This window comes from Brachyhypopomus gauderio, chromosome 7, assembly GCF_052324685.1.
Source record: "Brachyhypopomus gauderio isolate BG-103 chromosome 7, BGAUD_0.2, whole genome shotgun sequence".
In the NCBI taxonomy this organism is placed as follows: domain Eukaryota; kingdom Metazoa; phylum Chordata; class Actinopteri; order Gymnotiformes; family Hypopomidae; genus Brachyhypopomus; species Brachyhypopomus gauderio.
Genome location: NC_135217.1, coordinates 4813311 through 4826428, shown reverse-complemented (window position 1 = coordinate 4826428; position 13118 = coordinate 4813311). Strand labels below are relative to the sequence as shown.

The 13118-nt window shown below is 49.8% G+C and overlaps 1 protein-coding gene across 1 annotated transcript in view; it reads right to left on the bottom strand.

Moving 5' to 3' along the window:
• The window catches only part of clip2 (CAP-GLY domain containing linker protein 2), a 20496-nt gene extending 10407 nt beyond the window's left edge, over nt 1–10089 (bottom strand). Inside the window, 3 exon segments of the mRNA XM_077010797.1 lie at nt 4400–4944; nt 9891–9981; nt 9983–10089. Of these exon segments, the coding sequence (XP_076866912.1) occupies nt 4400–4944; nt 9891–9981; nt 9983–10006 (660 nt within the window). The 5' untranslated portion in view covers nt 10007–10089.
• Between the last annotated feature and the right edge of the window lie 3029 nt (nt 10090–13118).

Sequence of the window (13118 nt, the reverse complement as noted above, 5' to 3'; positions counted from 1 at the left end):
ACGCTGCTACGATCTGCATGAAGGACGACAACATTGCTTGAACTCATGTAGAACCTTTAGGTTACACTCATCACAAAATCTCTCCCTCCTTAAAATGACAGAGGCTTTTTTTTCACAATGGCTTTTTTCAAGTCAAGCACAGGATCAGAGGAGAGAGAGAGAGAGAGAGAGAGAGGAGGAGAGAGAGAGAGAGAGAGAGAGAGAGAGATAGAGATAGAGAAAGAGAGACAGAGAGAGAGAGACAGAGAGACAGAGAGAGAGACTCGTTTATATGATCTGTTTCCCTTTAAGGCAACGACAGTGACTTTCTCTGAGAAAATGAAAACAGCATGTAAATTCTACATGTTGAAACAAAGGAACAAACGATCGTATATAATGGTGTGTCAAAGTGAATACACCCGCCGATTCCTGTCACAAAATAACCCACCAAACGTCAGGAAACGACTCAGTCCTTCGCTTCATTTCAACATCCTAGGATAATTACCGTAAACAAAACCATATTTCCACAATAAACGTAGTCATGCTAGCAGACAATGTGATCTATATATATTTTAATGGCAGCTCAGCCTTGTCCATGAAACACATTTAGCCTGTGATGGACGGAGAAGGACTCAGGCTTTCATGTCACAGTCTCTAGCCCAAAGCCCAGACAGAAGGCCTTTTGTGTGAATGAAGCTAAAGCTAACTCAAAGCTAGCTCAAAGCTAGCTCAGAGCTAACCAAACAGCATGCGACAGGAAACATCTACACACCAGAGTGCGTCTGCTGTTACTGGGTCTGTCTCTCAGTACGGACACCCCACGGAAAAGAATTAGTGCCCTGCAGATGTGAACTTGTGTTACACCCCAGTTTCTTTTTTTTTTTTTGCTGTGAGAAAGGAAGTTGATGAGATGACCCTCACTCGTATGTGACAGTGCTGACGGAGTCGGAGACCAAGTGAAGGAGAAGGAGAAGGAGGAGAAGGCCTCACACTACAGGTACGGATCCTCCTGATGGTGTCAGCGGGGCTGTGAGCACTGAGAGTTTCATCATGGTGCTCTTTACTTAATATGCATCTTCATGATGGACTGGTGGTAACAAGAAGGGACTGGTGGAGAAATAATCCACAGTGACACATCAGATCTGTCAGCACTGTTGGGTGTGTGTGTGTGTGTGTGGTGTGTGTGTGTGTGTGGTGTGTGGGTAGGTGTGGCGCTCACACCCCTGTGTGTACCTGACATGGCACTTTATTCACCATTAGCTCAGACACAGATAACGTGAGAGATTCCCAGACTGCCGTTTGCGGTCTACATCCTCTGCCAGTGTTTACTTTCACACTTCATGCCAGCTGGTGGTGATCATCTCGTAGGATCTGTGTAGTCCGGCCCCAAACTCACTTCAAGCATGAGTCACTGTGATTAAACCAAAAACTTAAAGACGACTTCCTAGCAAATCTGCATGTGACAAAGACCCAAGAAGCGGAGATCACACCAGGAGGAAGGGAGATCTCAGAGAGGAAGGGACATCTCACAGAGAGGAAGGGAGATCTCAGAGAGGAAGGGAGATCTCAGAGATGAAGGGGAGATCTCAGAGATGAAGGGAGATCTCAGAGATGAAGGGAGATCTCAGAGAGGAAGGGAGATCTCAGAGAGGAAGGTAGATCTCACAGAGAGGAAGGGAGATCTCGGAGAGGAAGAGGACATCTCACAGAGAGGGGAATACATTGAGAGGAGAGGGGTGATTCAGTGGTCTGCTCTGGTGGTATTGCACTATGGCCAAAGGGATTATTTAGTAACAACTACTAAAATAAAGTGTGTATACAGCGCCCCCCCCCCCCCCCCCCCCCCCCCCCCCCCCCCCCCCCCGCCCCCGTCAACAATTTACCACTCGCCACCCCCTCCAGGTTCAAATCTCACTCCAAGTGATCTTGAAAAGTTGGCAACCCTGCGCGCACACACACACACCACACTCACACTCACACACCCTCTGCCCTGATTCTGGATGTCTGCAGTGCTGAGATCATGAAGATGGTCTACATAAGTCTGTTCCACACTGCCATAATCCACCATCCTGCTTAGCTTTGCTGTACAGAGTGAGTGTGCAGTATCAGCGCTTCACTGAGCCTCCGCCACACCCCCGGATCAGACACCCACCCCTCCCCGGATCAGACACCCACCCCTCCCCGGATCAGACACCCACCCCACCCGGGATCAGACACCCACCCCCTCCCGGGATCAGACACCCACCCCTCCCCGGATCAGACACCCACCCCTCCCCGGATCAGACATCCACCCCTCCCTGGATCAGACATCCACTGGAGGATGTTGGCCAGTAAAACGTGCAAATAACCAGATGCTAACATCACCAGTACTGTACGGTCACAGATGCTAACATCACCTGTACTATACAGTCAGAGATGCTAACATCACCTGTACTGTGTGGTCACAGATGCTAATATCACCTGTACTGTATTTTCAGAGGTTAAAATCAGTTCCAACAGTTCCTGGGTGGGACCCACATACAGAACCTGCACGTACGGAGGGCCCGATGCCCCTAGAACCCACAAGCTCCTAAAAAACTAGTTTGAGAACCCGCTTTTAACAGCAGGCACTGCGATGTTAGATAAAATCCATCACACGAATCCAGCCACAGCCGTCAGTGGCAGCATGGAGAACATCTCAGTGTGTCTGTGCATGGAGTTACATGGAGAAGATGGCAGGTGACTCCTGCAGAAACATCTCAGTGTGTCTGTGCATGGCGTTACAGATACAGCTCACTTGCAATTATGAATGTGAACATCAAGCCAGGTTGAATCTGACCTGAGCAACAAAAAATCTGAATTGAACGATGTAATGTGAACGTAGTCTAAATGTCATGGAGGACACTGCACTGTTCACTGCAGTGAGGACGCGATGTGGATTTGAGGAGACCAACCCCAGGGAGAGAAGCAGGAGCAGAAATGCCAGTGCAGGAGACACGTCTCGCACAGTCCAAAGGTCAAACTACACCAATACGTCACAACGCTACAGCCCACCTTACATGCACGCTGGCTGAAATCACATCAGATTTCACATTAGTCTGTTCACACAGGGTTCCTATAACCTAACAGAGCGCGTATTTACAGCCAGTTAAACCTGACGTCAACGGCGTGATAATTCACCAGCATTTGTTACTAAAGCGCTCGAAGTGAAATTAAATGGCTAGTCATGAGCACCAGAGATGAATCACCCCGCCGTGGTCACTCAGATGGAGAACATGAATGACTTCTGGGGCTGGATGCAGTTTCAGTCACCGCACCAACCTGCTACCTGTACAACCTGATCAATGAAGGCATAAACCAATAAAGTCATAAATACACATGCTGATATGCCTCTCCTGTTTCACAATACTTCTGAGGGGACTTTATAATCCAAGAAAAGCCGATTACAAGCCCTTAGACAGAACACACCAGCCGCAAACAAACAAGCAGCATCAGTAGAACAAACATGCTGGTACTGAAATGTCCGACAGCATCAACAAGCAGGCAAGTGTTCAGGGGCAGTGGTGTTAGTGTTCAGGGGCAGTGGTGTTCAGGGCCAGTGGTGTTAGTGTTCAGGGCCAGTGGTGTTCAGGGCCAGTGGTGTTCAGGGCCAGTGGTGTTCAGGGCCAGTGGTGTTCAGGGGCAGTGGTGTTGGTGTTCAGGGGCAGTGGTGTTCAGGGGCAGTGGTGTTCAGGGGCAGTGGTGTTCAGGGGCAGTGGTGTTGGTGTTCAGGGGCAGTGGTGTTGGTGTTTCACCGCATGAAGCGGTCTTTGTTCACTCCTCTGGCCACTAAACACCGCTCCTCCTCTTCCTCCTCTGGCCACTAAACACCGCTCCTCCTCTTCCTCCTCTGGCCACTAAACACCATTCTTCCTCCTCTGCTCCTCCTCTGGGCTGAGGGGCGGTGACGGCCGGGCCCTCGTGGTAATCCCATCTGATTAAGGCTATTGACCGCTGGGAAAGCTTTTAGCCAGAGCAGTGCTAAATGCACAGCAATTTGACCCAAAGCCAATCAGACGAGCGCATTCCGCAGGACGGACACGGACACACACACACACACACACACACACACACACACACACACACACACACGAGTGAGGGAACGTCCCATCTAGTCAGAGATTAGGCAGATCAATGGTGAGTACGTCATGTGCACCAGTAGAGGGGAAAAGTGAACAACAGGTGACGAGGGCTGGTGCAGTCGCACGATAACAACATATGCAAGAAATTAAAGTGGGCAGGGAGACCCGAGCAGAGCCTGAATTGCTGTCGGTGCGTAAAGAGAAATATCTGTGGTTGGCATTTCATTTATAATGCGTCGCGATGCTGCATCAGAGAAATGTATTGGGCTCAGTATGGCGGAACCGTACACACAAGCACACGCCCCCCAACCCCAACTCACCAGCACACGGTCCCCCACTCGCAGGTCCTTCTCCCCCCCCTTCTTGACCGAGCCGCTGTCCGACATGTTGGAGCCGGACTCGTTGCCCGTCTTGACGGCGCTGTTGAGCATTCCCTCCCGGAGCGGCACGACCACACGCTGGGGGGCAGGCCCCGCCCCCGTGCCGGCTCCGCCCACCTGGGTCTGGCAGTTCTGGCCGGCGAGAGGGTCACCCACGTCGGTGCCGTCGCCCACCGGCTGGCGCGTGAGCTTGGACGGCCGGGTGAAGATGCCCTGAAGGGGCTGGCACTCGAAGTAGCGCACGCCCCCCACCGACCCGTCGTTCTTGCCCACCAGGTCGTTGAGGACGACGCCCGCCCACTGACCCGGGGCGAACTGGGTGTCGCCCAGGTAGGCGATGCAGCCGGGCTTCACGCCGTTCACCCACACGTGCTCGCCCACCACGAAGTCGCCCACCACCTCATCGCCCACCTCCGAGGCTTTGGAGCTGGACTTGTCCGAGGTGTTGCTGCTCGGGGCTGCGGTGGTCTGCTTGTGCGGGGTATCTGTAAAGACATTGAACGCAGTCAATATAGACAACTATATATACACAGTATATAGTGTCAATATACACACAGACACCTGCAAGTGCCTCGCTGTGAAAACGCTGACTGCTACGAAATAATTTTTGAAACAAAATGTGAGATTTAAAACATTAAACGTTACCTCAATAATGGGGACAGTACTTTCTAGACCAGGGGTGCCCATTACGTCGATCGCGAAAGGAAGTGTCTATCGTCCATCAGCACTGACGGTTGTATATATACACCGCCCCAGTAACAATTTATGTTCGCCACACCCCCACATCAACAATTTACACTCGAAGGTTCACTCCAAGCGATCTTGAAAAGGTAGATCTCTCTGACTTGGTCATCTTATAAGCAAGCTGAAAACGTGTGGCCACCCGTTCTAGACACTAGCAGTTTGACAGACTCTTGTATACGAGACCATTACAGCACTGTGATCTTTTCACTATTCAAAAAGACAACAATTCTGCTGCAATAGCATCACCACCTATTACATAAATCTAGCTGTAGATTTATTTCCAGTCTAGACGCCTCTAGACAATATACCAGGGCTGCAGTTTCAAGAACTTTTATTGAAATCTGAGACATCGGCATAGAAAGAGTTGCCATTGGCCCCGGCCACAAGGTTCGAGCGTGGGATTGACTGCCACTGTTTACTCCATGGTGGTAGATCTGACGTGGGTGTACTGGGTGTACTGGGTGACAGTGAACGTGGGTCAGTGGTGTTTCTGCTGTGGTGGTCAGCTCATCGACCTCAGCATCTCCGCAACATGGAGTCGCTGTCGTTAGTGACGGTCGGCGATAAGCGTGTGCTCTGTTGTATGTCAGAGACAATGCTAGGATGTCCCTGGCTCGGGTGTGTGTGGGTGCGTGTGTGTGTGGAGTACAGTACTACCCAATGTTCTTTCTGCCCCATACCCCATCACAGGAAAAACCACGCACTAAGACGCTAGCTGTGTGTTTGCACGCCAAGCCGACCTCCTCTCCCCAGACAGCCGGCAGACGGATCCCGCAGAGCTCTGGCCCGCGTCCGCGCCGTTATTGCGGTCAGCGTGTGGCGAGGAGCGACCCGTCGGAGTCGGGGGAAGCTCGGGCAGCAGATGGCATGGAAGTGCCTCTCTGTGGTGTCGGGGGGGGGCAACTCGTACGAGCAGAGACCAGGCGTGACGACAGGCCACGCCCCACTCCTGCCAACACGGCAGACGAAGAGACGCACCGTGTGGGGCCACCCTCACTCACAGCTACCTCACACCTGTTAGCTATGCTGCTAGCTACGTATATGGGGTCTCTTTCTTGTTTAAATCATACATTTTCATAACTTTGAACATAACTTTTCTATTGTATTACATTTTAATTATAACTGTTTTGTTGTGCAACCATGAGTGGTAGGCTGTGTTGGGCTGTGTCCCGGGCTGTGTCCCGGGCTGTGTCCCGGGCTGTGTCCCGGGCTGTGCGGTAGGTTGTGTCTTGGGCTGTGTCCCGGGCTGTGCGGTGGACTGTGTCCAGGGCTGTGCGGTGGACTGTGTCCAGGGCTGTGCGGTAGGTTGTGTCCTGGGTTGTGTCCTGGGCTGTGGGCTGTGTCCTGGGCTGTGCGGTACGCTGTGCAGTAGGCTGTGTCCTGGGCTGTGCGGTAGGCTGTGTGGTACGCTGTCCTGGGCTGTGTGGTAGGTTGTGTCCTGGGCTGTGCGGTAGGCTGTGTGGTACGCTGTCCTGGGCTGTGTGGTAGGTTGTGACCTGGGCTGTGTGGTGGGCTGTGTAGTGAGCTGTGTGGTGGACTGTGTGGTGAGCTGTGTGGTGGACTGTGTCCTGGGCTGTGCGGTCGACTGTGTACTGGGCTGTGTGGTGGGCTGTGGGCCGCAGGAACCTCTCAGGAAGTCATGGGGCCAGCATGGCATCACATCGCTCCCCCGAGGAGCCAAGTTGCCAGGGCAACGATGGTGGGGCGGGGTTTACATGCGCACACAGGAGAGACAGACAGGGAGGCAGAGAGCGAGAGAGAGAGAGAGACAGAGAGAGACAGACAGACAGAGACAGAGACAGAGAGGGGAGAGAGAGAATGAGAGAGACAGAGGGAGGGGAGAGAGGGAGGGGGAGAGAGAGAAAGAGAGAGGGGAGAGAGAGAGAATGAGAGAGACAGAGGGAGGGGAGAGAGAGAGAAAGAGAGAGAGAGAGAATGAGAGAGACAGAGGGAGGGGAGAGAGAGAGAAAGAGAGAGAGAGAGAGAGAGAGAGAGAGAGAAGGAGGAGAGAGAGGGGAGAAAGAGAGAATGAGAGACAGAGGGAGGGGAGAGAGGGAGGGGGGGAGAGAGAGAGAGAGGGAGAAGGAGGAGAGAGAGAGAGAGAAGGAGGGGAGAGAGAGGGGAGGGAGAAGCACGAGGGAAAGAAGAGCGCCATTGTGCTCCCCCCCTCCTCCCACCAGCTGAATCCCACCATTCAGCAGGGGAGCCCACCACAATGACCCCAGCTCAGCCTTCCTGCCCCCCCGCCACACACACACACACACACACACACACACAACCCCAGGGGCACGGGAAGTAGCCGAGCTTTCGTCACAGCTCTTCGTCTGACCTATACATCCCCGCTAGATGGACGTTAGCACTGTTCGTATAGCAGGACAGTTTTCCTTCAGGCAATACGATGCAATGCACAATAAGACAGAAGAGTTAAGCTTACACACGTATCAAACACCTGGAAAGCTTGTCGTAGGAACTCATGAAGTGTGTGTTGTGTGTGTATATGACTCTAAAGCAAACTGTATACTCGAGGATAACAAAATCACCACAAGCAAAACAGATACAATATCGGAGGCTCACCATATCAGATTCAATATGAAGTGTATCTAGCATATCTAAAGACGAATTTTAAATTCCACAGGTCCCAATCTGAACTTTGCTTTGGAAGTTAAAGGCGAGTCAAGGTGTTTGGCCCCGAGTTAGCAGACCCCCCCAAGACTTCAACAGGTGGATAATGCTAACCTACATGTCTCAGCTGTTGTTGAGAGCATCCTGAGACAAACTGAAGGACAGCAGATGAAGGTGTTGGGTTGGGAACATTCTTATTAATGATTCTACAAGTTTAACGGGGCTCCATGATTTACCGCCGTTTTCGTACTAGATTTCTCCAGTGTCTCTCGGCCGTTCCGTTTGAATCTAAAGTGTTTACAGTCACACCACCCTGCACCCAGCAGTCTGTACATGCTTATTATCTCCTTACAGTTCTTGCTATGTGGTTAACATAACTTAGGCTAATTAGACCACAGAGGAACATGCCATCTGCTTCTTACACGGCGACGCCCTTTGACCCCTGCGTGTTCTAGCTCAGCACAAATCAACAGCCACTTCAGAAGACTCATATGTGCCAGTGACATTAATGTGTTATGAAGGTTAGCACAGAGTATGGCACACTCATGCAATCATGTGGGAACAGAAGCCTACACAAGCGCTTCAAATGTCTTTCTTAAACGATAATTGGTTTTTACCATCAGTGGAGCGTTACTGTAATTACCGCGGTAACCAAGATGAAAGTTGGCCCAGGTCTAGTTATCATGATCTAGAAAAAAATATGAATTTATGGGAGAAAGAATTCGTAATGTGAGGTGAAGGAGAGATCCTTGGTCCTTCAAACTAAATATAAGACATGTTTGCCCAACAAGGCCCGAGTTTTACTCTGAAAGACAACATGATTCACTGTGCATTCGTTTTTTTTATATTTAGTGGTATTTAGTGGTGGCTAGATCTTTTCCTGACGTGTTTGACAAACAGGATGAACCTGATTAGCACAGGTCCATATTTCACAGTGTGAACAAACATGGAGTCATTCATGATGTAAACAGATTAATGATCTTCAAAAGGCAGAAATTTGGAGTCACGCCGCCAGGTGTCCATTGAACACATGCATTATCCAACCGAACCAGCACCAGCTGAAAATAACCCAGTTGGGCCTTGAAGACGTACGTCAGAACATCTAGTGGTGCTGAGAGAAATAAGACTCCTGCGTTTATAATAATACTATTTATTCATTATTGCTTAAATACTTTTATTAATACGACAGTTATGTCAGTTTACAGTCCGCTAATGATAGAGCATGGAAAACTGATATTAAAAAGTACAAAGTTTTTAAATGTTGGAGGCCATTTTTGCTTAAAGCACTACTAAACTCTCACTTGAACGGAAGTGCACAGGACAGACATTACAAACCCTTTTATAACAGGGCACTGTGCCGGTTTTTCATTTGCTCACTTCCTGTGTTGGTCCAGTTTCCCAGCTCAGAAGCATTCCTCGTCCAGCCTGACCCATGACTCTCCTCTGGGTGAAGCGCAGACTAGTGTAAACACAGATCTGTCTCCTTAACATGGTGGTCAAGCTGTGGTCTGCTCGCTGTGCATTTGCGCAACACACATTTAAAACACTGCAACTCTGGGCTCACAGGCTTCACCTGCTAATTAACCCGCCGTCAGGAAGCAGGAGGTGGTGGTTTGGAGGGGTGATTACAGCTGTGCTTGTGCTTTGAGATTACTTAAAGTCAGGCTAAAGTGAGTCAGACATTTCCTGCACACGAGGCAGAAAGCTATGTGTGCTATGCTATAGGTTAAACAGCACACACAGTTTAACAGTATAAACCCACGGGCTGAGGGATTCTGTGTGTGTGAGAGAAAGAGAGAGAGAGAGAGAGAGAGAGAGAGAGAGAGAGAGAGAGAGAGAGAGAGAGAGAGAGAGATAGAGAGGGGGGGAGAGAGAGAGAGAGGGGGGGGGGGGAGAGAGAGAGAGAGAGAGAGTGTCAGCATCTGGTGTGGGCCTTAGCTGAAATAAAGCCAGGCTAAATTGTGCCCTGGTCCACTGTGTGGATTAGCTGAACTGCGTGTGACACTAGGCGCAGGGCACCATTACTTCCTGGGAGCGTGGGAATGCGAGCGAAGGGCAGACTTACTGTCTTTCTGGGCCGCCGGGCAGGTGGACGGCCCGGGAGCGGTTCGACCCACTGGGCTGGAGTGCTTGGGCCCCCTGCCGGGGATTTTAAGGGCCGCTCGACTTCAACATGTTCATGGTGTTCCGCTTGAAAAGGCCGTGGGCTGAGGAGGAGTTCCACGAAGCACTAGAGGTGGAGATGGTGGGTCACCATCGCTGTTTCACCTGTGGGGACTGGAGAAAAGAAGATCGTGGAGGGCATGAGGCGAGCACTCCGACACAGTGGATCCCTTATCTGCTTTACATGCTCTGATCCCAGGTAGATCCAAAGAGCCTAAATGCCCAATCAGGAGATTCCTGCATCCACTGACCAGGTTTTGTGACATAAATGTTGTCTACTTGCAGAACTTTACTCTCTGAAATGTTTTATACAAAGCAGTTTTGGTCACTGTTTGGATGTACAGAGCTAGCCTAGAACACCCTTCCTCACCCCCCCTCAGAGGAGTGTGGGAGATCACTCTATATCTGTGTCCGGCTGTTTGGTTGCTTCATGCAAGATCAAGAAACTGCAACATAAGTTACTAAAGTAACAAATCGTTTAGCTCATGCATGGTCGTTCCATAACAATGCTGCACAAACCTATAACCGATTATAACAGGGTAACTGTACAGAATATTACTGGGTGGTCTGGGTTGCCGTTATGTTTCTCTTAACAATCGTGGAATATATGGACAACTTGATTGGTGGACGTAACCACACACATGTTCTCTTAGCTCCATTTCCAAAGTAGATTTGCGACTTCGGCAGTGTGTGTCTGGGTCTTTTACCCACAAAATCATAAATCATTATTTTGTTATCATCAGATTTGTCATACACATTCATACTCTGACCCAATTTCCTCCAGATCTCTGAAGAGCTCAAAGATGAGCCTTTTTAGTCTTATTGCTCTGTTTAAAGACAATAAGACTAGACATTCAAAACAACTGAAGTTTGTTTTTTTTTTGTTTTTTTGCATAGGTCTATGTGAATTTGACAGACAGTTCATCTTAACTAGCATGGACCCAACTTTGCAGTTCTAAAACCACATGGAGCCATCAAGGTGCCACCATGCCAAAAAAAGACGAGTTAACTGATTTATTTTTACTTTATTTTGATCAAACGGTGATGATTTGTGTCTGTATTTTGTGCCAGTCAGCATCTTTCTGTCCTAACCCTTAAATGTATCTACACAACCACAAAAAGAAAGAAAACGGACCATTCTCCGTTTGACAGAAATGACAGAATGTGAATGAAACTAAACACAGAGAAGATCAGGGCAGCATCTCTGAGATCCTAAATAATTGATGATATTCTCCGATTGTGTGTGTGGGTCTGGGGCCTGTGCGATGAGCCGCAGACAACCGAGGACCCGCCGCAGCATCCATGATGCGTTTAAATACAGTTTAAATACATAAACCATGAAACACACTGAACACATGAACACGCCGCTACCGGCAATAACGGGCCGATAACGGGCACCGCCGATAAGCCAAACGCCCCTCGCCTCCGTGGGTATAATACCGTTTACTCCCTGAGGAAATGTTCCTTCGTGTCGCAGAATTTACCGTCCGTTGTGTATTCGACAGAAAGACACACAAATGTGGGACTTCGGCCCCAAAACGCGGTGTTTCTAGCCGCAGAGAGCGGGTCGTGTTATCTAAAGAGGTCGTCAGCTCGAATACGCTGTCAAACCGCTAGCTGCCGTTATAAGACCGTAAAACGGAGAGAGAGTGTCCAATACCACGTCGGCAGGACCAAAAGCTTCAATATGTGTCAATATGTGTCAAATGTGTCGATATGTACGTCTGTGCCGACGCGAGAGTTCCGTGTTCCCGCACGACCGGCGTCGGTACACCGTGCTCTTTTGTTCGGGCTGCGGCGTGCTCCCACACCGTTAACGTGGCCCCGTCAGATGCCACAAACGCCGTTAACGCTCCGGGGGGGTAAAAAACGCTCATTACCTTATAAAGTCCAACTTGTATCAGTTCCTAACTAGTCGCCAGAGGACAAAGTTCGGGGTTTTGTTCTCTGCTGGAATATCTCCGCGGGTCCGCCGGCAGCTCCGGCCACTCCCTAGGACACTCCCGCTCGGGTGCGGTAATATGGATGGTGAGCTAGAGGAGGAGCGGGCAGCGGGAGATGCGAGCGGCGGGGACCCGGCAGACACGGACACGCCGGCTCATCTTAGCAGGGCTGTCTGGGAGAACTCCGCTCCTTTGGGTCGGCTCTTCCCCCCCGGGTCTTCGTTTGGGAGCTTGCGGCCACGTCCTCAGAAAGGGTTTCAATGTTCATAATCTTCCGTCCATATTGGGAGTAGCGGCGGTATCAGCATCGGCGGGTTCGTCGCCTCAGACGGGGCTGGTGGGGTTCGGGGGGACGACGGTTTATATCGTTTGCTTGTGGGTTACCGGAAAGAGGGAGGAGACTCTCCAAAGTAGTGGCGTTCCGTCTAATAACAGGATTTCTGTGGGCATTTTTGGAATAACTATAACTACTAGCGGGCTATCTATTGAAATAAAAATGAGGATAATTGTAATTCGGTGTATTTGGTTTTCAACGTTTGCACACGGACCCGTTGTACACATGAACACTGTGCTGAATTCGTCACTGGAATTTGTGCACATCCGTTGAGACTTTGGGGTCATTAATCACTCAAGTAGGTTAATTAGGAAAAGTAGCCCATTTCACAGAGTCAGTGAAACACAATATAAAGGCCTAAATAATTTTCGTGCTGTTCTTTCTTTTTTCTTTCCTTTTTAAATGGCTTTTATTGACCTTGGGAGATTTCTAAAAATTGACATATCTATCGATGAAGGTGTTGTCTGATGGCACAAGGTACACTTCAACATACACGTAATACAATGGGATGTGTGTGTGTGTGTGTGTGGGGGGGGGGGGGGGGGGGGGGTGTTGGTTGCTTCATTTTACTGAAACAGTAAGAAAGCGTGGGGGTGTCGAGGGAAGCATATGGACTTCTCAAGTTTCAGGCGAAAACAGGCAGTAAACAGGAAACATTCCTTCTTCCGTTTGTAAACACCGGGGTTTAAGATGCAAACGAATAGCGCACGCCATGCTTATATACTCAGCAAGCGATTTATTAACCTTTCCGTTATAGCTGAAGGACATTATTCATTCTGCGTAGTCTTCCCATTGGCCATAAAGAGCCACCAAACAATTCCTGGGTTACAGCGAAAGCAATATTAACATAAAA